At 39.8% G+C, this 25,322-nt stretch overlaps 1 protein-coding gene across 23 annotated transcripts in view; it reads left to right on the top strand.

Moving 5' to 3' along the window:
- Positions 1-25,322, top strand: part of ADGRL2 (adhesion G protein-coupled receptor L2) — a 379,726-nt gene that overhangs the window by 334,671 nt on the left and 19,733 nt on the right. For 16 of the 23 annotated variants that reach the window (XM_032695909.1, XM_032695904.1, XM_032695907.1 and 13 more), the window contains 11 exons: positions 7,170-7,466; positions 8,013-8,116; positions 8,955-9,140; positions 10,749-10,787; positions 13,667-13,850; positions 15,573-15,695; positions 15,964-16,169; positions 17,262-17,435; positions 18,492-18,701; positions 19,640-19,860; positions 21,135-21,201. In XM_032695909.1, coding sequence (XP_032551800.1) covers positions 7,170-7,466; positions 8,013-8,116; positions 8,955-9,140; positions 10,749-10,787; positions 13,667-13,850; positions 15,573-15,695; positions 15,964-16,169; positions 17,262-17,435; positions 18,492-18,701; positions 19,640-19,860; positions 21,135-21,201 — 1,811 coding nt within the window. The remainder of the gene's footprint in view (positions 1-7,169; positions 7,467-8,012; positions 8,117-8,954; positions 9,141-10,748; positions 10,788-13,666; positions 13,851-15,572; positions 15,696-15,963; positions 16,170-17,261; positions 17,436-18,491; positions 18,702-19,639; positions 19,861-21,134; positions 21,202-25,322) is intronic. The other 7 variants (XM_032695911.1, XM_032695910.1, XM_032695914.1 and 4 more) reach the window with 1 other exon arrangement.

Below are 25,322 nucleotides of genomic sequence, written 5' to 3'. Positions count from 1 at the left end.
TACTGCCTAAAAGGAAAGGTACTAACTGTCAAAAGGGGAGAGAAAAGCAGGTCTTTAAGTCTCAGAAAGCCCTAAAAATGACGTGAACAGGCACAGCCACATTTTAACGTCTGCAGAGGAGAGTAAATAGCGAGAGAAATGCTCTGTGGCAGAAGATGTATGCAGCAATGAACAGAATGTTGATAAGCTGCTTTAGCAATGAGGGTAATACTTCACTTCTCTCATCTAACTGGTATGCATGTTTAGCAGCCGTTTTTTCTACTTCAAAAAAGCAGTAATAATGGCTTCTCCACATGAAAAGTAGCTGTCCTGCTTCAGCAGAGCTGATTCATGCACAGCAGTGCAAGCTCTGTAATGTGCACACCATTATATCCACGTACATACAGCTTTTCCAGGTACAAAGAGGCATCAGAAGAGGCCAGTTTGGAACCGATACATTAGTGATCTCCTGAGCCAGGTGTGATCTGCCCAGTCGGTCTCCTGCAGAGCTCCCTGGCAATGCACAGCCAGCCTCAGTGAGGTTGTGGGGGTCTGGGGGCTGAGCTGTGGCTGCACCTTGGCCAGCTTCACTGTCCCTCCATCGAGCTGGTCCCTTCCTCAGGGAGGCTTTGGGGCTGCTCTCAGCAGAGATAACCACCTATGTAATTAGAAAAAAATGGAAGCTTTCATTTCCATACGTTGTCATGTGTGTCACTGTTCACTGGGTTTAACTGAGACGAAGGTGCATTTTAAATTCTACAAAGCTTTAAGAGTAAGGAGAAAATGGAGGTGCTGGCTCTAAGTAGCTTTTGCAGTTCAGGCAGCTGCTGTGAATGTGACAAAAGCTCATCTCTAAATCATTGCATAGGCAGAGAAGTGTAAAGGAAGAGCAGGGAGAGAAAAGGCTTTGTGGAATCCTTCCCTTGCTTTAGTAAACCTCCAAAGGTCTCCAGTAAGACGTTTCATAATGTTTTTATAATGTGAGAGTCTCCAAGATCTTAAGTTACAGTACATATTGCTGGCCACATCCCAGAGAATATCAGAAACAGATTTGGGCATCCCCCAGTAGCCCTTCCTGGGTTCCTTGCTTGCATGCAAGGCAGGAGGAGAAATGGTTTATTCCAGCCAGACCTAGAGGAGGAGGCGTCCAGGGCACCCTGCAGGGTGTTTGCCTCTCCTCTGAGCTGTTTGCCCATTCACCCATGAAGACAGAGAAGGAATGTTTGAGTGAGCTGTGAGTTTGGGTTTTAAATGCATTGGGACATCAGTAAATATATTTTGATTTTGGCCTTTTTAAAATATAGAAGCCATATGAAGACCCTGGGTTTATTTGAATATGTGATGCATATATTCACAAATGGTATTTTTCCTTAGATAAAGCCAATACCCAATATTTTAATTTTGTATGGGTCTGCAAATAGCAGATCTAAGAATCTGTTTCAGTTCATTTCCTCTTTTGCCTAAGCCAATTGCCTGTAGTTAAAAACGACTAAATGAAAGGAAAAATTATCTAACATAATTGTCCTTGAGATGTACTGCTATAAAAGCAAGAAGAAATTCTGTAGACTTTCTACTTCTGTATTTATTTCCATTGTATTCCCAGTTCCTCTTTGTTTCAGCATGAAGTTTATACAAATTGAAGATCAGTCCTTCCATTGTTACACAAACAATCTGTATGTGTAATAAACAGTTGGATTTTTTATCTCATGTGGAGTTAGATCAGTTTTTCAGCACATTTGATAAAGGGCATTTTTGTGTTTCTTTTGTTTTGATTTGATTTGGGTTTTTTGTGGTCGACTCAGGTTTCTGAATCATCTGCTCAACACAACACAGGTGTCAGGATAACATTAAGTCTCCTACCACAAGAACCTTCTTTTAGTGTTGTTTGTAATGGTACTTTAGTATCAAGTATTTAATGGTGTCACAAGGTCAGTGTCTCAAAATTGGAAGTCTTGGCCTTTTCTTTTCAAGTGGTTACCTTGGGACCATTGTGGGAAACTCAGTAATCTGTATTCCCTCTGCTACCATGGGAGAAATAATGATAGATAAGGCACATACTGATTTTTATTTTTTTCCCTATCTATCTGTCTTGGCTAGCAGTTCTTGTCTGCTCCATAACATCCAGCTACAGAGTGCTTCAAAAACAACAGTCTTTCTTCCTACAAGAAAGATGAATTTGTCATACTTAAGTTCCTCTCTTATATTTGCTCCCAGTGCCAAAACTTGGGCCCCTCCATGTCCTCAAACCTGGCTTTGTTTTCTCTGTTGTTTCTTTAATTTTTAAATCTGCCTGTTGACACCTCTGAAGTACCTCTGTAATTAACCTGATGTTGACTTTGCCCTTGCTGCAAACCTACACCATTTTCTCCTCTTGCAACTGTCCGTGTTACCTGCACCCTGCATCCTTATTTTCTCAATCTTCAGAACTCTTCAGATTTCTAAAACTGTAGAGTTTCTACTCTGGCAGTGGGTCTGCTGCTCTTAGAACTCCTGGCTTAACCTCATTCTTTTTATGTTTTATGTTTATGTTGTTATGTTCTTTTTATGTTTTTATGTTGTTTCTTCTCACTTCTCATGGAAATTATAGTACATAACTATCACAGAACCATGGAAAAGCCCTGAAGCTCATGGAGTTCAGTGTAAACCCAGCCCTGCTGAGCCCACCCCCGAGCCATGTCCCCGAGTGCCTCGGCTGACATCTGATGCTGAGCAAATGCCCCAGCTGAGGTTTTCTCCAGGGGATCCTCCTGTTCCTGCAGTGCTGGTGCCTGCTGGCATTTGTAAGGTGCCTGCCAAGACAGTGCTGCACGTAAAACGTTCAACCTCCAGCTGGTGCATCTCTGGCATAGGTGTAGAAATGGTTTTCAGGGCTACAGCTGACAAGCACCACTCAGGTGTTGCAGAAGAACGTGTTTTCTAAGGTTAAGTGTAAAAAAGCATTTAAAAATCAAAACTCTAATTTAGAAATGAAGTAAAATATATCAGGTCCTTCAAAAAGGTACTGTGAAAAATTTGAGACAAACCAGAGTTTTATATCCTTGGCAAATTCAGTGGATATGTCCAGGTACATTCTTTCTACAGGAGATACTGATGGTCCAAATGAATCCTTGCTGAAATAGGAATTTTTAGAAGAATTTTAAGTTAAAAGACCTGGAAGAATGAAGGGAATTTTCCCTCTGAAAAGTGAATATGTGCATTACATTGTAAGGTTTCCTTGGTAACAAAAAGAAGATAAATCCTTTTGTTCTGTGTTAGTGTGTTAGGGAGAGATTTCATCTACATTCACCCCAATTTGTGCTAACTGTTCAAACTGAAACTGTCTCCCCTTTTGTACCATGATACCCATCATTAACTATTATTGGGTCACTGCAGGAAAATATGGATGTTGTGAGTGTGGACAGAAGAGAAACTTGGAGAGTAGTATCACCAAGGGCTTGAAATAATAGAAAACTATTGCAACAGCAAGAATCTACAACAAAGTCGTGCAGCAAATTGTCAAATAAATTACACTTGTACTATTATATCAAATCTGATAGACTACAGACTGATGAAAGAGTGCTTGTATGAGTAAAGACAATGTAATGGGGACCAGATAGCACATTTCTTAACCAGAGGTATTTTGCTAAATTTTTGTCATATTTGTTATTATTTTCAGGGTGTAAATTTTTAAATGGCTGTGTAAACATTTTACTTTCAACTAAATGGATTTGGCAGGGTCAGTAGAGTACTGGCTAGCATAATAACTGGAACCTATAGGTAATTAGGTGAGTCTTCATGCCTTCCCTGCCATTCACTGAAGCATGAAAACAGGCACACAGCAGCAATAAACAGAAGGAAGGAAAATTGTGATTTGCACAGGTTTCTGATCTCCATGACTGTACAGAGCAGCTCAGTAAAATTAGGGTGGGCACATAGATTTTCCTGTGTCCAAACACACTGAAATACCTGACCTATAAGAGCATACACTGAACTGAAAAATCCATGCAGCTGATTTCTAAAACTACCTGGATGCCAGAGGTGAGAATGGAACCACTGGTATTTTCAGAAGTGCCACGTCATCTGGGCATTTCAACACAATTGTAAATCTGAGGTCAGAGTTGTATTTTGGGTGGAGAGTTTTTTGATTTGGCTTGGTTTAGTTTTTTTAAAACTTATTTTATGCCTGCCTAGAATAGAAACCTGTTGGCAAGGAATACTAGATAGCTTGTGTGCCTTGTCTAAATCTACTCCTCACTGTCAGTTGGGGAAAGAAAGTTACTATTCCCCTGCTGTCCTAGGCAATTGTGTTATGGTTTTTATAGACATCACACTCTTAAACAGGTGTTAAGTTTTACTCCAGTGGTGTCTTCATTTTTAGTAACAGATAACATGCATAACTGTTTAAATCAGCTATTAGGAGCTGCATGAAAGAAATGTGAATTAATTACCTTCAATTTGAGTCTTTGGATGTGCTTCCTATTGCTCTTCAGCTGATAGTAAGACACACCTATTCTTAAAAAAAAAACCCAGGAGGCAGAAGAGGTTTTGGGTTTCTCCTCAGCATGTCAAGCCTGGTCAAAAAGTCCAAAATAGAATCTTACATTGTAAAAGTGGCTTTTTTTGGAGCTGGGCAAAAATTATGCATCTTCAGCCTTGTAGAGACTCAACCCTGCTGCTCAGAACAATAGGTTCATAACCTTGATGTGGAGTTATTAGTTTGTTACTCTTCTTAGTTGTTAAACATCACTGCCATTGGCTGGTCCATTGGCAAGAGCCCACAGGTGCCACCACGCTCAGCTTTCAGAACGAGACACGTGGGGTGGTGGCAGCTGTCACGTGTCCCCTGGCAGCTCAGGAGAATGGCCTTGCACATCTGAGTTCCCACAGGTCATTGAAAACAAAATGACCTGCCCTCTCAAAGCTAGATGTATTCCTTGAAGTGATGCGTTCAGTTGTTTCTTATTTTTTCGACCATCTTTTTTTCCCAGACTTCAAGTGTTGTCTGAAGTTTCCTGATACATTCTTAAATATGCTGACTTCTCCTTTTTTTAAATTTAATTCAAGAGAAAATCTCTTAGAAGTTATCTGTAATTTTTTGGTTTTTTTTTTTTTAGAGAGAGGTGGTTTGAAGTCTTTCCCCTAAAACATGAGATTAAAAATATATTTCTAAATATGTAGTACTGCTATGCTATGCAGGTCGGTTTTGAATCGTAGGTGATAGGCTTTGAAATTGGTTTTAATGGATAGCATGAACATTGTTCTACCTAAAGGTGCATAATGACAGTGGGATTATATTAGCTCAGGGTGCAACACAAAATAAGTTCTGACAATTTTTACCTCACTCCTGAATTTCAGAACATTGTTATGAATTCTGACAGTGGTATTCCTGAGACAAAACTGTCCTAAACATTATAGGGTTTGAGCTGTAATCGTAGTAATGCTAATACACATGGCAGTGATTAAATATGTACTAATTAGCACCATGTATTAAGGGATGGATAGAAATAATTGGTTGTCCCTGCATCATTCTCCATCCCCACCATCTCCCCGTTCCCCAGGACCTGATTCAGCACTGCCTGACACTTGTGCAAGTGATTGCAAATGCTTTTGACAAATGTTAATTGGGAGAGCACTGGAAGGCTGGATGCATTGTCATCAAAAGGAAAATAGAGCAGTTTCACAAGATGTCAGGCAAGCACTTACAGAACAGATCTGAGGATTTCAGGAGGAACTGGCTACACCACGAGTTCAGCACAATTACACAGGCTGTGTTCAAGCAGCCAAGAACAAGACTGAAAAGAAGACAGGCTCTCTGGAGAAGTTTCTCATTTGTGAGCAGGAGAGGGATGAAAAGCACATCTTTGCCTTTGCTCTTTAAAAACTCCACTGTAAATTCATGTGAAAATAAAAGGATAAATTACTGTGTAAGACCTCTAATATGTTATAACTGAAACATAATTAAAAAAGGGGTTTGAAAAAGGCTTTTAAACTGCCAAACTACTGAAAGTTAATATTATTCAAAACACTAACTTATAAAGTAACTGTTGGAAGAAAGTGAGACAGCTCTTCTTTTGTTTTTATTTTATGATTTAATTTAGAGAAGCTGCATTGTCCAGTAACTCAGAGTTCAAGGGCCTAGCAGAAGAAGAAAAAAAAACAAGAAAGAAAGAAAAAAGACAAAATTATTTTGTATGAGCTTATTTATTCTCAGCACAAGGAATCTGGGCTTTCATGTGCCTGTAAAGCATTGTGAACACTAATGAAGATTTGGAAATAAGGAATGGTAACTGTTCCAGTTACTTTGCTCGCTTCCATTTTCTCAGTGTATGTGTGGAGTTGTTGAACAGGCGTTCCAGACTGTTCTCTCCACTGGCATTAACTGGAATTCCCTCTGGCATGGCCTGGGCTGTGTCTCAGCAGCCCCTCCAGGAGTCCCCGCTGTGGGTCGGTGGCAGGAGCAGCTTGTGTGTCCCGGGCACCAGGGATGTGTCCTGGGCTTTTGTGCAGGATGAAACTAGTCCTTGCCCCCAGCTTGTAGGAGTTGTGTCTTCATACCTGCTTTATCAAAAGAGGGTGTTAAGCCCCCAAATGCTCACACAGGAGAGCACCGTGTACATGCTGTGTCTGGAGCTAACGGGGCGTGCTGCAGCTCTCTGGAGCAGAATGACTGCTGGGTGGGAAGATGTTATCATAATTGTGGCCCTGGAAGGTGTGTGCTGGGTGACTTGAAGTTTTGGGGGCTGTTTTTTAAAAATGGTCTCGTTAGTTCCAGCCCACTGCCTTTGCTGTTGAAGCTGGCCTGCATTGTTTATGGCACAGTGCTTCAAACAAGTCTGTCTGTCGAGTTGTTCCTGCTGCAGAAGTGATTAAGTAATCTTTAATTGCTTTGAGCGTGTTTGTTATGTACTGATAACTTGCTAGTGCTGCCTTTCAGCCTTTAGAAATGTAACTATCAATTTTTATTACAGAAGAGATTATTTGGAGAATGTGCTGAAACGTCATACCAGTATGGGTTGGGGGTAAAAAAAAAAGAAAAAAAGTCAGTCAGTTATATCTTAAGCACCCAGAATAGCAATGAGAGTAATATTAAGATAAAGGAAAGGAGACTCCAGAGAATCCTTTAAAGCTACATAAATAACTTTTAAATAACTTTTTTTTATATATAATTCTAAGTCGTTTACTTTATTATTGCTCTAATTTTCCCCGTGCAGTGCCTACCACAGCAGTGACAATAACTTCTTCAGCAGAGCTGTACAAAACCACAGTGTCAACCACTAGCACCACATCCCAGAAAGGTCCCATAAGCACAACACTAGCTGGAGGAACAAAGGAAGGAAGCAAAGGACCCAGACCACCGCCACCCGTTTCCACAACCAAAATTCCTCCCGTGACAAGTTTTTTCCCTTTGCCAGAGAGATTCTGTGAACCGACTGAGGCCAGGGGGATTAGCTGGCCTCAGACACAACGAGGAATGATGGTTGAACGGCCTTGCCCCAAAGGAACACGAGGTACTGCCTTTAAAAATGTATCTTGATTTCAAGCAGATATTTCAAAAGCGATGGGCAGCTCTCTCAGGATGAATATTTTTTTAATCTCAGGCTGTTTGTCACATGATTTTTTGGTTACTTGGAGAGTGCAGCCTCTACTGGCAGTGGCCAATGGTCAGTCTGCAAACGTCATTTGAGCATAGCCACAGAATTACCTTGTGCTTGCACTTTTGAGAATCCAGGTCAAATTTTAGGGCACTGCTTGAGGACTGTTGTGAAATATGCTTACAGCTGCCTTTCTCATTATTAGCTCCCCTCTGGATGAGCTCCAGGAAAAATCAAGGCCTTTTTGTTTGTTTGCAGAAAACGTCTGGTACTTTTCACTGACTTCTTTCGTTGCTCTTTGTAATCGACGTTATTTCCTTTCGTTTTTGTCAATTATTGTCAACTACTGCCATTAGCAGCATTCAGAATTTAGCATTGTTTAGGAGCACAGTGTAGCCAGTTTCCTGAACGCGTGCAGAAAAATGGTTTCCCTTTCACTGTAGTTTTCTACATCTGTTGTAGGAACTGCCTCGTATCTCTGCGTGGTCTTAACGGGAATGTGGAACCCTAAAGGCCCCGATCTTAGCAACTGTACCTCACACTGGGTAAATCAGCTGGCTCAGAAGGTTGGTTGAAACCTTTTAATCTGGTGTACGCTGGTGATTAAAGATTTTAACGCTGAGCATTAATAATTCGGTTTGTTGAAGCTGTGTTTGTTACTCTGTGTTCTTTTAAAGCAGAAGGAGTTGTGTGTGCTCCATGTGCAGAGCACTGGCCAGCAGTTGGGTTCGTGTGCGTTTTGGTGTGCCCTCCCTCTGAGTTCTGTAATTGAATCTGTGATTACACGTTCTCATCACTACTGAAAACAAAGTGGCTTTGCTGATGTTCAAAAACCAAACGCAGTATTTGCTTGATAAACCAAATACTGTAAATCAAACAGCAAAACCTGTGGTATGCAGCAAGGGGTTTTGTTCAGTCAAAATTACACTGTAATGAATAGATTTTTGTCTGAGTGCATTGATAACAGTATGATTAGAGTGCAGAACCACTTCCTGTGTTTTCCCTCCCTACTGAGATTTACAAAGTTTCTGAAAACTGAATAATTTGTTGTCAGTACCGAGCTACTTGACTTTTGAATGCCTCAAGCATGGGTATGAACAAATAGATTTCTTGCTGTCTGATAATGGCAGTAAAATAAAAGTGAGGATGAATAGCAGATCTAGCCCAGAAGTCCCAGTCAGATTTCTGGTTTTGATGGCTGTTAAGAACTGCTTTTGTGTGTCATGGATCTAAGAACCTTTAATCTTCTGAGATAAAGAGAACGTTATTGGTCTCAATTAGTTACAGATTTCAATGTATGTGCAAATGGTTATTTCACCACAACAAAGGTACACAGGGAATTGGAATTAGGAGCCTCAAGCAGAACAAGGGACCCTGCTGAGATAATATAAATTGTCATTTCAGATCAGAAGTGGGGAAAATGCTGCTAGTCTGGCCAATGAACTGGCTAAACACACCAAAGGCCCAGTGTTTGCTGGCGATGTGAGTTCCTCAGTGAGGCTGATGGAACAGCTCGTGGACATTCTGGATGCTCAACTTCAGGAACTACGGCCCAGTGAAAAGGACTCTGCTGGAAGGAGTTATAACAAGGTACACACCTCCCATCACCTCCTCACGCTGGGATAACCATTGCCCTTGGGTTTTGTGTTCTTTTCCTTTCAGAAATATTAATCTGTACTTTGTTCCTGCGTGCGCGTAGTTCTGGAATAAGCATATGAGGGAAAACAGCAGTAAATACACGGCAGAAAGTTGCAATTACCTTCTTTAGGGAATAAGATATAATTCACAATAGCTGACTGGTCCTAAAATACATAGCTGTGTCCCGTATTAAAATCTGGAATGCATTATAACTAGTGTGAGGGAAATGAGTATCAGCTCTCGGAAATTCTGTAACAAGTCAGCGTGTTTATCCAGTGATCCTTTTAACCCTGAACGTGTAATAAAATCAGTGGGATTCTGCATAGGTGCAGGGTTTTATTTTGATCTGACTTTCTGCAGAATAATAGCACTTTCTTAGCCTTTTAAAGACACCGACATGACTTCAAATTGATCTTTATAAAAATGCCTTAATACGCATATCTAAAACATAGCTAAATTCATGTTTTCTCTGGCGTGATGTTCCAAGAAACATTGCAGAGAAAATGTATGTCTTTGTGGTTTAAATGGAAATTGCAAGTGTTGTTACCTTTCCTCTTTTTCTCAGAGGAAATGCTGTGTTTCTCAGCCTCTGCCTTGTGTCAGCCAAGTCAGCAACCCACAAACGAAGTTTTTTTTCATCCTCCTTTAGAGAGAGATGCACTCCTCTGTTATTTTGGCAGTAGTTTTATTTACAGTCCCTAGCTGCCCTTAAAATAGTTTTCCCAGAGACAGATCAAGTGCCCACACAGGGATTTCCTCCTTTGGCCTTTTCACACAAATCCCACTCTTTGGACAAAAGGTATCTAGATACTGTTGCTGTGCTGGTTCTGGCTACGATGGAGTTAATGTCGTTCACAGTGGCTACTATGGGGCTATGCCTTGGGTTTGTGGTGAACACCTGTTGCTAATGCAGAGCTGTTTTGTTTGTGCTGGGCAGCCCTTGCACAGCCCTGTTCTCACACTGCCATGCTGGTGAGGAGGTTGGGGGTGCGTGGGAAACTGGGAGGGGACACCCCAGGACAGCTGAGCCCAGCTCACCAAAGGGATGTTCCACACCCTGTGGCATCCTGCTCCCTATGTAAAGCTGCTGGGGATTAGGAAGGAGAGGGGGACATCAGGAGCTATGGTGTTTGTCTTGCCCCATAACAGTTGTGATGGAGCCTGGCTTTCCTGGGCTGGCTGAACACCTGCCTGCCCCTGGGAAGCAGTGAATTCCTTGGTTTGCTCTGCTTGCATGCCTGGCTTTTGTTTTACCTGTTGAACTGCCTTTATCTCAACTCGTGAGTTTTCTCACTCCTACCCTTGTGATTCTTCCCCCCATGGTGCTGGTGAGGGAATGAGCGAGGACTGTGTGGGACTTGCCAGCTGGACTTAAACCACAGTTGGGGAAAAATGTTTCCTGTGTGATGTTTTTTTTGTAGTCATTGTGGACAGAAACTAGATTACTGTCCAGGCTGTAGTTCAAAACCAGGATTTGAAAAAACAGAGTATTTTTTTTCCTATTTCTGAAGCTTTCCAGAATCTGTCTAACTTCTGATTTTTTTTTTCCTTACTAAAAAGCTCCAAAAACGAGAGAAGACATGCAGGGCTTACCTTAAGGTATCTCTCCTGTGCTGTCACCCTGCTTTCTCCCTGCTTCAGCAACCTGCCACGCTTTATCATCTTGCTGCATGATCCTATGTATTTCAGTCTTTGATAAATGTGTATTGTGCCCCATATCAACTTTACAAATGTTGGCTTTGCACAGGTATAACACTCAAAAAAAAAAATTTACCATCAAAGTTTATACGTCTTTTACCTCAACTTGTTTGAAACAAAAAGAGCAGAAAGGGTTATTTTCTGAATTGGAAATAACATCTATCTCATAATAAAACCTTGGGTAGGGGAAAAAGCTGGCAATTTAAAGAAATTACTTCATCCTGGTAGAATTTTATATCAAAGACTGTTTAGAGTTAATTTGCTTGTGTGAAAAATGTACTTTATATAGCTTGCCTTGTTCTCTGTGTATCCTTATACCTAGTAAAATCACTCTTTCTTACGGTTTTAAGAATTGTCACAATTCAATGACTTCAGGATAAAATGCAAAGACAAACATTTCTGTAACTTCACTAGTAAAATGTCTACCATGTGTCCCATTAACCAGGCTCTATGGAAGGCATGTCACACATTGCTGCCTAATTTCCAGTTCCTTTCATCAGCTGTAGAATGGTTGTCTGTACTGGCCAACTCCTTCTCTGCTGTACAGTGCCAGTAATGCCACTTCGCCCCTGTGAAGGAGAGAAAATAGTCCTGGAACACATACATGTGTCTGGCTCTGGAAAATTTTATTGCACATTTTTTCAAAACTTATAAAATACTGATTTTTACTTGTACCCTTTGAGATGAAATGTAAGAATGATTTTTGAAAAGAACTTCGAAATACTTTGCAACATAATAAAATTAATTAAGATTCTTATTGAAGAGAGATTTCTCTGTACAGGGCACTTCTGTCTTTTTTCCTGAAGCCCTGGAAGTGGATGGGAGATGTCCAGTTGTGCAGAAATTTGACAAAAAGAGGCAAAGATCTGGAGAGAAAATAGCTTCTCAAATAATAATAATAATAATAGCAATAGTTTCTTTTTAGAAAATATTTTTTAAAACTGAAGGGAAATGCAGCAGATATGGTTTGAGTGGAGTGAGTTTGTGTGGTTCCTTTTCATTAGTAAGTGGGATCGTGAGAAGAGCTGTGTCACAGGGGCCAGGGGGTCTTTCCCACCATCCACTTGCCTCTGCCTGAGAGGAGAAGCACCTCAGAAATATTACTGGGCAGGTGATCATTTTCCACAAGAAAAATGCAGGGTTAGATTACGCCCTAATAAATAAAATAGTATCCCATTAACGAACACCCCGCGTCAGCACAGTGTGGTGATACATGAGAATCCCCAGCACAACCTGCATTTCCAACCGGTGTCATTTTCTGTAGGTCTCAAATGGGCTTCTCTGCTTAGATAAGACTAATAAACCTCTTGAAATTACAAATCAAAAGCTGACTTACACTATGCAAATGAAGCAAGTTCCCACTTTGTGACAGAGGATTCATTTGTACCTCAGATTAGAGGCTCCAATCTGTATTTCTTGGTGACTAATGAATCTGGCCTCTGCAGACCAATTTTTGTTCCACTCTAGTTAATGGCTGCAGCAGGATCAGTGTGAGCATTTTGACTATTCTGTCTCCCATTAGAGAAAGAAAAAAGGCTTTAATGCCACTTCGAAGTATCTTCCACCTGCCAGGAAGGTCATGGTGGCTCACAGTGCAGACAGAAAGAGGATATTAAAATGGATTAGGCTAATTAATCTTGCTCTGACAATAGCCTTGACCAACTTTTTGTATTCGTTTGTTTGCACCATGTGGTATTTCCAGACCGACATCTTTCTGTTTGTACAATGTCTTCTGTTTCCATTTCCAATGCTTTTAAATTGATCAAACAAATTATATATATGCTTAATGACACATTATGAGTAGGTAAATGGGACAGAGTAAACAGGGTGTTCCAGCAATGCATGGTGTACTCAATGCACAGCTACATTATGCATTAATGTAAAAGCCTGCCTTCAATTGATTAACTGATTACTCTGATTGGATTATTTTGTAAAAATAATGTAATCATGTCACTGAATTATTCTTCTTCCTTGTTTATTGTTACTTTATATGCAGCTTAATGAACCTTAAAACACGACGATAGAGTTGTTACCAGTAAAACTTTTTCAAGTGGCAGTTTTTTTCGGCTTTCCCAGTTTTGCCTTCCCCGATAACAGGCACAGTCAGTGGACAGACATCTTGTTTGCTCTATTGATTTCCTTTTCTGACTGACCTTTGTGCAGGAATGGGAGTTGGTAATCTTTTTAAATATCTATGAACAGGTACAGGAACAGGAGGGGGAGTGAGAGTGGCCAGGGCTAATTTATATCCACTGAGTCAGCTTCATTGCATGCCTCCTGTAATAAAGGAGGCAGTTTGTCATAGACAAGTAGTTTATAGTGCTGGGGCTGCATTAGCTGGCCTCAGTTTCCAGAGGAGGAGTATTGTCATTTTAGCTAAACTGCAGAATGCTAATTTTGGCATTAGTATTTTTAAATAGAAGTCATAAGTTTTGACATTAACTTTAAGATGAAAGCTCCAGGCAAAACTTCTGGCATTTATTTTTACATTTTTTCAGCACATTAATAATACCATCTTTATATCTGGCACAAAACAAGTCAAATCTGCATGTTTACCACTTAGAGACCACACAATGCTAGTGGCTAACTGCACTTCTATTCATGCTAATCCAACGAGAGGATGGAAAATATTTTACTGTTGAAAATTGTGTTCTAGTGCCATTAAATCACAGTAAATCATTCTGACAGTTAAGTATTATAATTGTCACCAGATAACATTGGAAATATTCCCCAGCTGCCTAGGGCAATCAGACCTAATGATAGTTTTGTAATGAATGCAGGCAATTGTGGATACAGTGGACAACCTGCTCAGGCCTGAAGCTCTGGAGTCCTGGAAGGACATGAATTCTTCAGAGCAAGCCCATGCAGCCACAATGTTACTCGATACATTAGAAGAAGGGGCTTTTGTTTTGGCTGATAATCTCTTAGAACCAACCAGAGTCTCGATGCCCACAGAAAACATCGGTGAGTAAACTTCTTTTCTAGCAGAAATTCAAGTGCTCTCCGTTGCTTTACAAAATGAGGGAAAAATCCTCCAGACAGCAACATAACCCTCTGAAGCTGAGCTGCACAACATTTAGTGGAAAAGGGAATGCTCCACAGTGACGTTCTTCTTCAGTGTCATTAATACAGTATAAAATGGAAAGTAGTTGATGTTGCAAAGTTGATTTACCACTGAAAAATCATTAGCAGAACGCATGGATGTGAAGAGTGCTTAAATGGCACAGTATGGATTTTTTGAGGTAACTGCTTTCTGTAGAGCTGCAGAAAATGCTTTTCTGTTATATATAAACTGTTCCTAATGAATTTAAATTAACTTTTTTTGCAACATACTGTGCCAGTTAAATATTTTAGGTAGTCAGAACATAGGCCAAATGTTTATAATAAATATGACTGCCTTCAGGTAAAAATGTTTTCAGTGAACTACATCTCCCATAATGCAGAATAGCTATGCTTCAGAGACTGCACAGGAGCTGAAGATAGTTGGAGCCTAATTTAGAATTTGAGTGGTGACAGAGAAATGAAGGGGTTTGGTATTAGAGATGTGCAAATATTGTTAAGCAGGGTGTGCTAAAGCAAAAATCATTGCTATGCATAAAATTAAAATTCCTCCAACTTATTACAGAGATTAATGTTGTCTCAGTGAGGTACGAGGAACCTGAAAGTCTGCTAATATGCAGAGTACTGAGATAGAGACTTGGAGGAGAGTGTAGAAATTAGACTTTTCACGTTTCAGTGTCTGCATATTTGTAACTGTAGAAGATGAGTCTGCCTAGTTTTTAATTGAATAGGAGGATACTGGGAAAGGATGGGGAAGGGCTTTACAGTCCCTTATCAGAGCTGTCTTCGAGTCACAGTAACACATCACCAGTGCCATGTGGGACATGTACATGTATGGCCTAGAGAAAGAGAAGTCATTTCCCAATTTCACACCTTTTGTCAGTCTAGTTCACACCTCTGTAGTTAGACCAGTTTAATGTAACACACATTTTGTCAACCAGTTGTCCACTCTCACCTATATGATTTTATCCATCCAAAGCGTTTGATGGCAATCCCACAAAAGTTTCCCAATATACAGTGTGTTATAAAAGTAATACCTAAGTACAGTCGAGTGGCATCTGATTTTTCATTTTGTTTTTTAGCAGAACTAATAAAATGGTTTCCTATAAACCTTTATACGGAATTACATCTAGGAAAAAAATTAGAAATTATTTTTAGCTATGAATACTGATTTTGCTAGATGCACAACTTAACTATTCTTAGGTATTCTTTGCTGACTGTTTAAAAAACTCTTTATATCTAAATCAATACTTAAAGTTCTAAATTTGTCAGCAGGGGATACTGCACAGACATTAGGATCTTCAAAACTAACATTTTTCTGCAATGTGTGTGTGGTATTTTAAGTGGATGTTTTGGGGGCACAAACTAGGGGGAGGTTTGATATCATGTTATCACTATTGAAGTGCTGTCATTTTAGCAGTGTGCACTAGATTTAGTTAAAGAACCTAGCTGTGTGTGATTGAAACATGCAGTACAAATCTGCCTTACAGACAGCAGTGTGAGAAAACTAAAAAAGGAGTGGGGGGAAAGATTGTCATCTGGCATATTGCAATCTGGCCAAGAGACTTTCTCTGCATTCTCCTTTTTTAACACTTTTTTTTTTGTTTTCCCCTCTGGTCTGCTTAGTTTTGGATGTTGCAGTGCTCATTACTGAGGGCCAGGTGCAGGACTTGAAATTTCCTCAGGGCAGTAAAGGAGGCAACTCAATTCAGCTCTCGGCGAGCACCGTGAAGCAGAACAGCAGGAACGGTGAGTCCTGGGCACGCAGCACTGAAACCCCATTAACTTCTGCACAGCCTGCTTACCTCCCCTGGTTAAAATATCCAAACAAAGCACAACAAAACCGCTCTGTGGCGTTTTCTCAAAGACCAGGAGCACCTGGTCGTTGTTCTTCAAACCCACAGCCTAAAAATGCCTCTCTGTTTACCGATGCTTGATCGGCGGTTCACTGGAGTTCAGGTTGCTGCCTCTCTCTAGGACTCCGTGGCACGATGATGGGATTCCTTGTCTTTTGTAGGATCAGCAAAGCTGGTTTTCATTATTTACAAAAGCCTGGGCCGTTTCCTCAGCACCGAGAACGCCACCATAAAGCTGGGCAGCGACTTGGCCGGGCGGAACAGCACCATCGCCGTCAACTCGCACGTCATCGCCGCCTCCATCAACAAGGAGTCGAGCCGGGTGTACCTCACCGACCCCGTGCACTTCACACTGGAGCACATCGATGTGAGTCACGCTAACGAGTTAATGGGAAGGTCAGAAAAGCAGCAAGGGAGGAAAGCGATGCGGGGAAAACAACCCTTTTTTTTTTTCCATTTGAATTTTAAATGTTGGACTGGGTCGGAGACGCAAGTCGAGTTAAGTCTACGAACATAAAATTAAATGAGCCTGGTTCAGTGATTATTAGAACTTAAGTGTATTCTTAATGAAAGCTAATTCAGTAATCAGCATGAAAATGTAAATGACTAATTTGTTTCTAACTGAAAATTAACTCTTACCTTAGTAGCGGGGTTGAAAATAACTGTTAAGATTCTTGATAGCCTGATGTAACAATTTTTATTGACACTTTTGACTTTCAACATTACTTTTGGACCACCTTATGGATGCCTATTCAAATTCTTGAAATTGCATTTATTCAGTGAAGAATAAAGTATGATAACTTGATTTGTTATACTTTAAATTTACATTTATTTTCTTCATGGCGTTTTATTTGATGTGTTTCTTTGCTCATCAGTTTGGCCCTTTCTGTTTTCATGTCTCGCATGGGGAAAGTAAATAATCAGTACTGTGATGGAGAAGATATGATTGGATTTTCCTCTCAATTTGCCTCCTTTTATAAATCTGGTTTTATTGTTTTTCATCAAAATAGATAGGCATTGAGGAGTGAACTTTTTCCTGATATCTGTTCACATGACTTTGGCCTGACCAAAGGTGACAATCAAAAGAAAAAGACCCTCTTTTTGAATTGTCAATTACAGGAAAAATATCTTCAGAATAAATTCACAGTCCTAATTTTCCAGAAAGCCAGAATGACTATAATGTACCATCCATGCATAAAATCGTAAGATGGAAATTGTAATTGTTTAAAATCGAGTCTACAGTAATTGAGACTACACTTTAAAGTGCTTCAGACTATAAAGTCCCTTTTAAACTGGATGTCTTCCTTGTGCAACACAGTCCACAGTTTTGCTGATGAAAAACTTTATTGTCCGAAACATGCAAAGTTTAATCTAAATTACCCTTTACACATATTAAACGATTGTTATTGCCATCTTAGTGTGTAAAATCCTCATTTCGTGTTATCCTTTTATCTCCCAGCCTGACAATTATTTCAATGCAAATTGCTCCTTCTGGAACTACTCAGAGAGGACCATGATGGGATACTGGTCAACGCAAGGCTGCAAACTGGTCGACACAAATAAAACTCACACGACGTGTGCTTGCAGTCACCTGACCAACTTTGCAATTCTTATGGCTCGTCGGGAGATTGTGGTAGGTAATGGTGTTTCCAGCCACAGACGGGGAACAAACTTAAAAGATTTAGCTTTAAATTGTCAACAGGATCCAAAATTGCTGAAGTTTCTTTAGTATTTATAGCTCCTATCCACTCTTCCAAAAGCACTTTGCTTTCTGTAGCACTTTTCTTCCTCATCCATGAAGTTACAAGTAAAATAACAGCAAGAGAATGAAAGGAAGGAGAAGAGTTTTCTGCAAGTCATATTTTAAAGTTACTGACCAGTCCTACAACCATTTTAAAGACCTCCCCCAGTCCAGATGGACAGTGTCTGTAGAGACAACTGTACAGGCTGTTCCCTGGAAGCACAAGTGCCAGCTCTCCTTGGAGAGGAAGGTCAAGGAGCTTCCACACTGGTTGTTTGGGTGCCTGTTCATACTCAGAAATTTTGTTGTCTATGTAAAGCAGTTACTGGATGTCAGGGGCCCAGAGCATGCAATATTTGCAGGGATATGGGGCTTCTCATACAGCCATTGCTTTGGAAAAGGCTGCTGCAAAGACAACCACGGTGACAGAAGTGATTCTGTCGTAGCTGAAGCAAGGAGCCTTCTTTAGCTGGATGTGAGATTGAAGCCAGAATTACACCTGTAGCATATCTGCCTTTTATCCTGATCAGTGTGTAAATCATTGCTTTCTTCTCTGCTGGGGAGTTGCAGGTCTGTAGGAAAGAACATGTACTCTTACAGTAGATCCCAGGGAAAGCTCTCCCTTCTCTTTGCATCAGAGCTGAGTGACTCTTTAAAAATGTGCTGTCTGCTGTATTTCTGACCAGTTTACAGGGAGACATAGGAAAAGTAAAAATGCTATCTGATTTGGATAAAATAGTCACATTTTTCTTTCAGACCTGCTCCTCTTCTACTTGCCCTAATCCTGCTTTTCTGGGAAGCTGACCTGACACTGAGATATTACTGAGTACATTTTACCCACCTCATGTAATAAACAAGTGACTTTTCTGGATGCTACCTGTGAAAATAGGTTTTTGTTTATACTCATGAAGAGTCATATTAATTTTCTCCATTCTTGGTTATTTCTAGTACAAAGATGGAGTGCACGAATTGCTCCTCACTGTCATCACCTGGGTGGGAATTGTCATCTCTCTTGTTTGCCTGGCCATCTGCATCTTCACATTCTGTTTTTTCCGTGGCCTGCAAAGCGATCGTAACACTATTCACAAGAACCTTTGTATCAACCTATTCATTGCTGAGTTCATTTTCCTCATAGGCATCGATAAGACAGAGTACAAGGTAAGTTCTCTCTGTGTGTACTGATCTTGTTCTCTGAAATGACTGTTTGAAATGGATTTGAATTAGAACATGACAACACTGACAAGTTTTCAGTGTTCTGACACAGCAAGGCTGAAATAAAAGCTCAGTGTGAAAATAAGACAGACGTACTCATAAACAGTATTTACATCCATCCAAAATATGCTTTTCCTTTTCACTTGAGAAACTCTGACTGTTAACGAAGCAGGTAGTTAGACTTTTGAAAGAGGAGATGAAATTAAATATTGACATATTAGGAACATGTATGTTTTCTCTATTCATATGTCTTAACAGCTATTGGCTACTTTTAGATATATATATATTAGCACAGAGCCTTTTGTGTATATTTACAGATGTTTTACACTGCACACTCATGCAGGTATTCTGGCAGTATTGGTGAAAATATTTCTGAAGCGATACTTTGGGTTGAAGTTTAATAATTCAGTATAGTTTCATCCAGAATTTGGCCAATGGGGAGAGAATTCAGATTGATTTCTGTTACAACAGTAGAAATTTCCAAATTGCAGCAGATAAAAATCTGTGGGCAGCCACTTCATCATTTTAAATAAGCAATTTCACATTATGCATCTAGAACCAACTGCTCATGTCAACTGCAAGTCCTAAAACCATATCAGTTTCAAAATCAAAGAGTTCCTTATAAAACTGGAAAGTCCACTTTATAATTGATGACTGATCCTTGTTTCCATTCACACTGTTCAGCTGATTTACTCTCTGTAGCTCCTGAACACACAGTAGTATTTTCAAATGTCCAGCATATGTTTTCGGGTAGGGAAATTGCTCCTGAGTTTGTGAAAGATTTCTTACAGAAGATATGCTGTTCTATTGCACACTTTTTAATTGGAGGGGCAATGATGTGGAGGTTTTGTGGTTTATATTCCCATCTCTCTCTTTCTTTGCAGATTGCATGTCCGATATTTGCAGGTCTCTTACACTTTTTCTTCCTGGCAGCCTTTGCCTGGATGTGTCTAGAAGGAGTGCAGCTTTATCTAATGTTAGTAGAAGTATTTGAAAGTGAATATTCTAGAAAGAAGTACTATTATGTTGCTGGCTACTTCTTCCCTGCTACAGTAGTTGGTGTCTCAGCAGCTATTGACTACAAGAGCTACGGAACAGAGAAAGCGTAAGTAATTGCAAGTGACCTGAGTGTTTTTCAAGTGAATAAGTTTTTAAAGCCTATTAGCTGTCAGAGGGACCCTGACAGACTAAAATACCATCTGAAAGCTTTATTGGTAAGAGAATGGCGATGCTGTGCACAAATTACAATCAAGTCTTTTGTAATTCTCGAGGTTCAGGGGATTCGTACTCTGGAGAGGCCGATTCTAAATTATGGTCTTTCTTTTAACACAAAAGATTGACCTGAAACAAATTGAAAAAGTAAATAACTTTTTGTCCTCAAATGTATATTAAGTAAAATTTCTCAAAGTATCTGACAAGCCTAACCACCCAGTTTTAAGCTAATGCTTCATTAGATGTCTTTGTTCAGCTGCCCCTCTAGCTAGCTCTCATCCTGAATTATGACAGTACAATATTCCAACCCATATGTTTTATTTTGATAATATTTTATCAGGCGAGTAGAGTGGGATTAAAATTTAGCCACTGCCTTTTATTTACAAAAATACAGCTATATATAGGAAGTGACAGAAGGTAGACAGAAAACATTTCTGAGGATCTGAGTTGCTGGAGGCATGAATTTGCCTTTCAGGAGTGTTTATTTTGTCCTTTGATAAAATTAGTTACAGAATGGGAAGATACTGTTGACTACAAGAAAGCTGCTTGATTTTGCTACTGATGAAAGACAAATAAGAGAATTCAGCAGGGAACTGGGCTGTATGAAAAATGAATTGCTAAGTGAAGTTGGCCCTAATAGGTTTACACGTCATTTAGTCTGGTGTCTTATGTGTTCCTTCTCTACTGTTCAGCTCCCAGATGGGGCATTTTATTTATACCATATTGTTTCTCAGCAAAACGTGGCATCTGAACGTTTTCTGTCTCATATTCCTCAGGAGTGAGCACTTCACATGTGATCTAAAGTTAAAAGCAGATTTTGAAGGTTACATGGGAAGCCTGTAAAAAATCCTTACTGCTGTTGGTTCATTAGTCCATGATAGCACCTGTCACCAAAACTGACTGCAAGGAGAGAGCTCCTTTTGGTTTTCTTTCCCCTTATACATCACCTGTTCCTGAGGATGTGTTTCAGGTTCAGTAGTGTTATTGTACAGGGCTCATCAGAAGAGCTTCAGGTTAGGAATTGTCCATGGATTAAGTGGTACTGTGCAGTGTTTATCATTTTTTATTGGCAAAATGTTCAGTTAAGAAGTATTTTTGCACTTTGCATTTATTGGACGGAGGTGCTAATGCAGCTGTTCACTTTTCATTCTTTCTTTTCCATCACAGTTGCTGGCTCCATGTAGATAACTATTTTATCTGGAGTTTCATTGGACCTGTTACCTTTATTATTCTGGTAAGAACTTTGTTTCTTCCTTTCCTTTTAGGTTGCCTCACAGCAAAGTTAAAACCATCCTTATTCACAAGACATTTCATGAAAATGCTTATAAACAATTTGTAATGTGACCAATGGGTATATAAATATTTAGAAAGTTTTAAAGAGTGCTGACCAAATGATTAATTGTCAAAGCTGTGGTGGCACTTCAGCACAGCCATTTTTTTCCCAATGGCTGGAAATCTGAAGGTCGTATTGACATGTGTAGTCATATGAAAAATGAATGAAGTACTAAACACAGGGTTTTTAAAAAAGGAACCATTGTTATTGCTTTCAGTTGAGTCAGTTCTGTACACATTCCAGAATTTAACTGCTAATTATCCAGCACAATTACCTCAAAAGGGTATTCTAACGCACTGGATAATTAAATAAATCTTATATTCCACTTCCTTGTTTTTCTCTGCTAGTTCTGTATCTTTAAAGCCTGGCTGTACTTGGGAAATATTGCAGAAAGCTGGTGCTGGGGGCATAGCCTATATACACAGAGAGTTTTCCCATAATTGCTGATAGTTTGGAAGGATGAATTAATTTGTTTTCGTGATCTTGAAAGTTCAAATAGGCGCTTGTTCTCCTGCCCTTACACAGTAGGAGAGTTGTGAAATGTTAACAGAATTTCAGTTCCCTTGAATTTCCAAATTGAGAAATTGTATTTTGTCATTATTGGTTTTTCAGCTGAAGCACATGCATCAGGCATAGTTATGAAATTTCTGACTTTTGTAGATCATGTGCCAGACATACTGATTCAGCACTTTTTGTACTTTTACTTCTCATGTGAAAATAAACTAATACTTTGATTGTGGAAATTTCTGTTAAAAAATATGCCTGGTCAATGTTTTGTAGGTACTTTATTCCTTCCTGGTATCTTCATGATACTGAAATAAGCTTATGTATACTTAGGTTGGATTCACTCTCGGTTTATATCAAAACCTGTTTCAATCCTTGAGCAGTCACTTAGGAAAAGAGAGTTGTGCAAATTAGAAGTTGTTAAGAGTTCATTGGCATATTTTCAAATACACGGGCATAGATGCCAAAACTTATGTGTGTATGAGTTGAATTAGAAAAATTACAGGGTTTGTAAGATTTAAGTATAGACCATAATAATTGTACAGAATTTATTCTAAATACATTCAAATTAAATCATGTCTCAGAATGATGTGGATTCTTCTTTTAATTAAGCCTACAATTGCAATTGAAAGATAGACTTAGTATTTTCAGTACGAAAGAGGATATTTTTCAACCTGAAGTTGTTTCTCGCAGGTGTTGTAATTATTACTAGAAAATTGTTCTGAGTTTCATGCCAGTTCAGTCACCTCAAGTCTGATCGTGTGGTGATAATTTTGTGTCTCGCTCCTTATGTTATTGGTACTGGGAGTATTTTGCTAAGTCACCTCTGTTTTTCTCCCTTGCTCTACAATAACAGTTCACATGGGAAGCTCTGGGCTTTGCTGACGGCTTTTTCACTTCCTCATAACCAGGTCAGAGTGAGAATAGAGGTGCAGGACATTTAATCATATTGACCATGTACAGACATAGTTCACTATTATTTACTGGCCATGACATTATTATCCTCCAGCAAATCATTTGGACTGAGACGCAGAAGGCCTTTGGGAGCAGTATTCCCAACTTCAAAAATATGAAACAGCAGGTAGCAATCACAGCACAGTTCCTGGGAGTAATTCTTCTCTGGCAATTGCTTTGCCCTCTAATCGTCCCAACTGAGAAAGCAAGAGAGACCAGAGGAGGAAGTGTGAGAAGTGTAATGGCTGAAAAATAATATGTCATGTGCAGTGTAACTGAAGAGCTATATTTGTAGTGTAGCTTACTGAGGGTCAGTAGCATGGGAGAATTTCACCTTGGTAAGCTTTTTAACATGTTGCTCAAATCACTTTTATGTTTCTCAGTTTAACAGTACTGTCAATGCACAGCAACTCTTTTTTGACAGTATTGTTTTCTACCTCAATTTACAATTTTTTGCTCTGAGTTTATAAGAATTTGTACTTGTATCTGTGTACATCTTTGCACTAAATGAGGATGGGAAGTATGAGTGGGGAGTATGAAGTTCCTCAGTATGTCTTGTGAAGAACTTTCAACTTCCCTGTTTCCATAGCCTGTCATGCCTTTGGGCACCAGGGTTATTATATCGATGAGAAAAGAGCACGTAAGTAATGAGCGGTGGGAAACCATTAGTATGCCTGAAATGATTTAATGAAAGCTTGGATCATGATACGTCAGGAGCTGTTCTTATCATTTGGACAGCTCCATCTGCATCTTCAATAATTAATTCAGTTCAGTAAGAGTTCAGTGTGCACACTCATTTAGAAGCCTTCAGAGAGCCCCTCTCTCGCCGCCCGCCCCAGAGAGAAACAGGCTGAGAGCAGAGAGCTGGAGATGCAGGAGCAGCTTTAGAGCTGCATTTGCCAGGTAACAAAGGCTCCGGGGAGTTCAGAAAGGGTCAGGACATGTGCAGTTCAGCTGGGTCACTGCAGAGTGCCGTTCCTGCTCTCCTGTCTCATCGGATCCGTGTCAGCACCGCGGGCTCTGTGCGAGGAATTTTAAGCCGCCGAGCTCGGGTGGACGTGATTCCACTGAGCAGGTTCATGGCTAGAAAACAAACAGTGCACCTCTGTCAGCTCTGGGCAGGAGAGCCTGAGTGTTTTCACTGCTGTGTAGATCCAGATTCATTCATATCCGGGGAATGGGTGATGTTGGTTTGACTTTAATTTAGCCACAACTGGTGCGGTTTGCTTCTCGCAGATGGAGCCAGCATGTCAGTGTACCAGTGGCTGTGGAGGCAAAGACCACATTTCATTAACATAGGAAATATGAAATGTTTTCACTCAGGTTGAAGTATTACTCATCAAAGTCAGGGATGTACAGGTGCACACGTAACCTGGCTCCACACATGAAAATGAACTGTGTCTGGAACCTTATTTTTATAAATTATAAATGTTTATCTTTCTGTAGTAGACACTTGATAAATGGTATTTATGTATAACTCGCAGGGGGAAATTTATCATAATTATTGCAAAATCTAGCTTTATTTCAGGACTAATTCATTGTACCTGCAACTAATTCCAATCCATTAGTCTGCTGTGCAGGTTATTACATTCACTTTTTTAAAAAAGGTAATTTGATTTGACTTGAAGACACTCTCTCTCTCAAAATTACGTGGGTTTCAGAGGCCACAAAAGACAAATTTCCTACTTATACCATCTTTCATGTCCAGTACCTTCTGATTTCCAAATGAGGAATGGGCACAGGTGTGTTGGTTGTGAAAGCAGCAGGATCTTCCAGGTACATTAGAAGATGCTCTAATTATTTATGTGGGGTTTTTTATTTTACACACAGTTCTAAAATCAGGGTATAGATTAAGGTAGCTCTCTATGTAATCCAGTATCCCATCTCTTCCAGTTGGTATGTTTTAGAAATTAGGGCAAAATCAATCATAATGTTTTAAGAGATTTCACATTATAGCTCCACCTACTGTAACTTTGTGTTCTGTCACTCGATGGTATCACAGCAGAACCTTCAAGTCAAACCAGGCTTTTAACTTCTTATTTTTAGCCCTTGAAAGAGTGTCGGTGTGATTTTCAGTCTGATTTTCAGAAGTGAAGCATGAAAGAGATTTTACAGACTTTATTAAGGGTATAATTTCATGACTGAGATGTATACACTGTGCCTCTGTGTGTGTGTTTGCACAGGGTATTTATATTTTTTATTACCATTGAAGAAGAGGGGTACTTTTCAGTTGCAGATTCTGGCTCATCTGGAGCCCAAGCCAGGTTGCTCAGAGCTGAAAAAGCTTTCCTTGTACAAAGTTGGTACAAATGAATACAAAAGTCCTCACTGTGTTTTCCTCTCCCCCTACATATTTCTCACCCAGAAAAGTAATTCAGCTATTCCTTCTAAAAGCAGTTATTTTCCAGCAAGTTCCCTTCCCTCACTGTTTAGTGTCTTTTGTCAAAAAAAAAAAAAAAGAAAAAAGTGGCAGGATGCCCAAAAGTCCTTAACTCATGAGTTCCTCCAAAACAATCAATTCCTAGATGAAAAGCAGTAAAGGGAGCCAAAAAGCAAATCTATAG

Source organism: Chiroxiphia lanceolata, chromosome 9, assembly GCF_009829145.1.
Source record: "Chiroxiphia lanceolata isolate bChiLan1 chromosome 9, bChiLan1.pri, whole genome shotgun sequence".
Lineage (NCBI taxonomy): Eukaryota > Metazoa > Chordata > Aves > Passeriformes > Pipridae > Chiroxiphia > Chiroxiphia lanceolata.
This window is presented reverse-complemented; position numbering and strand designations above follow the sequence as displayed.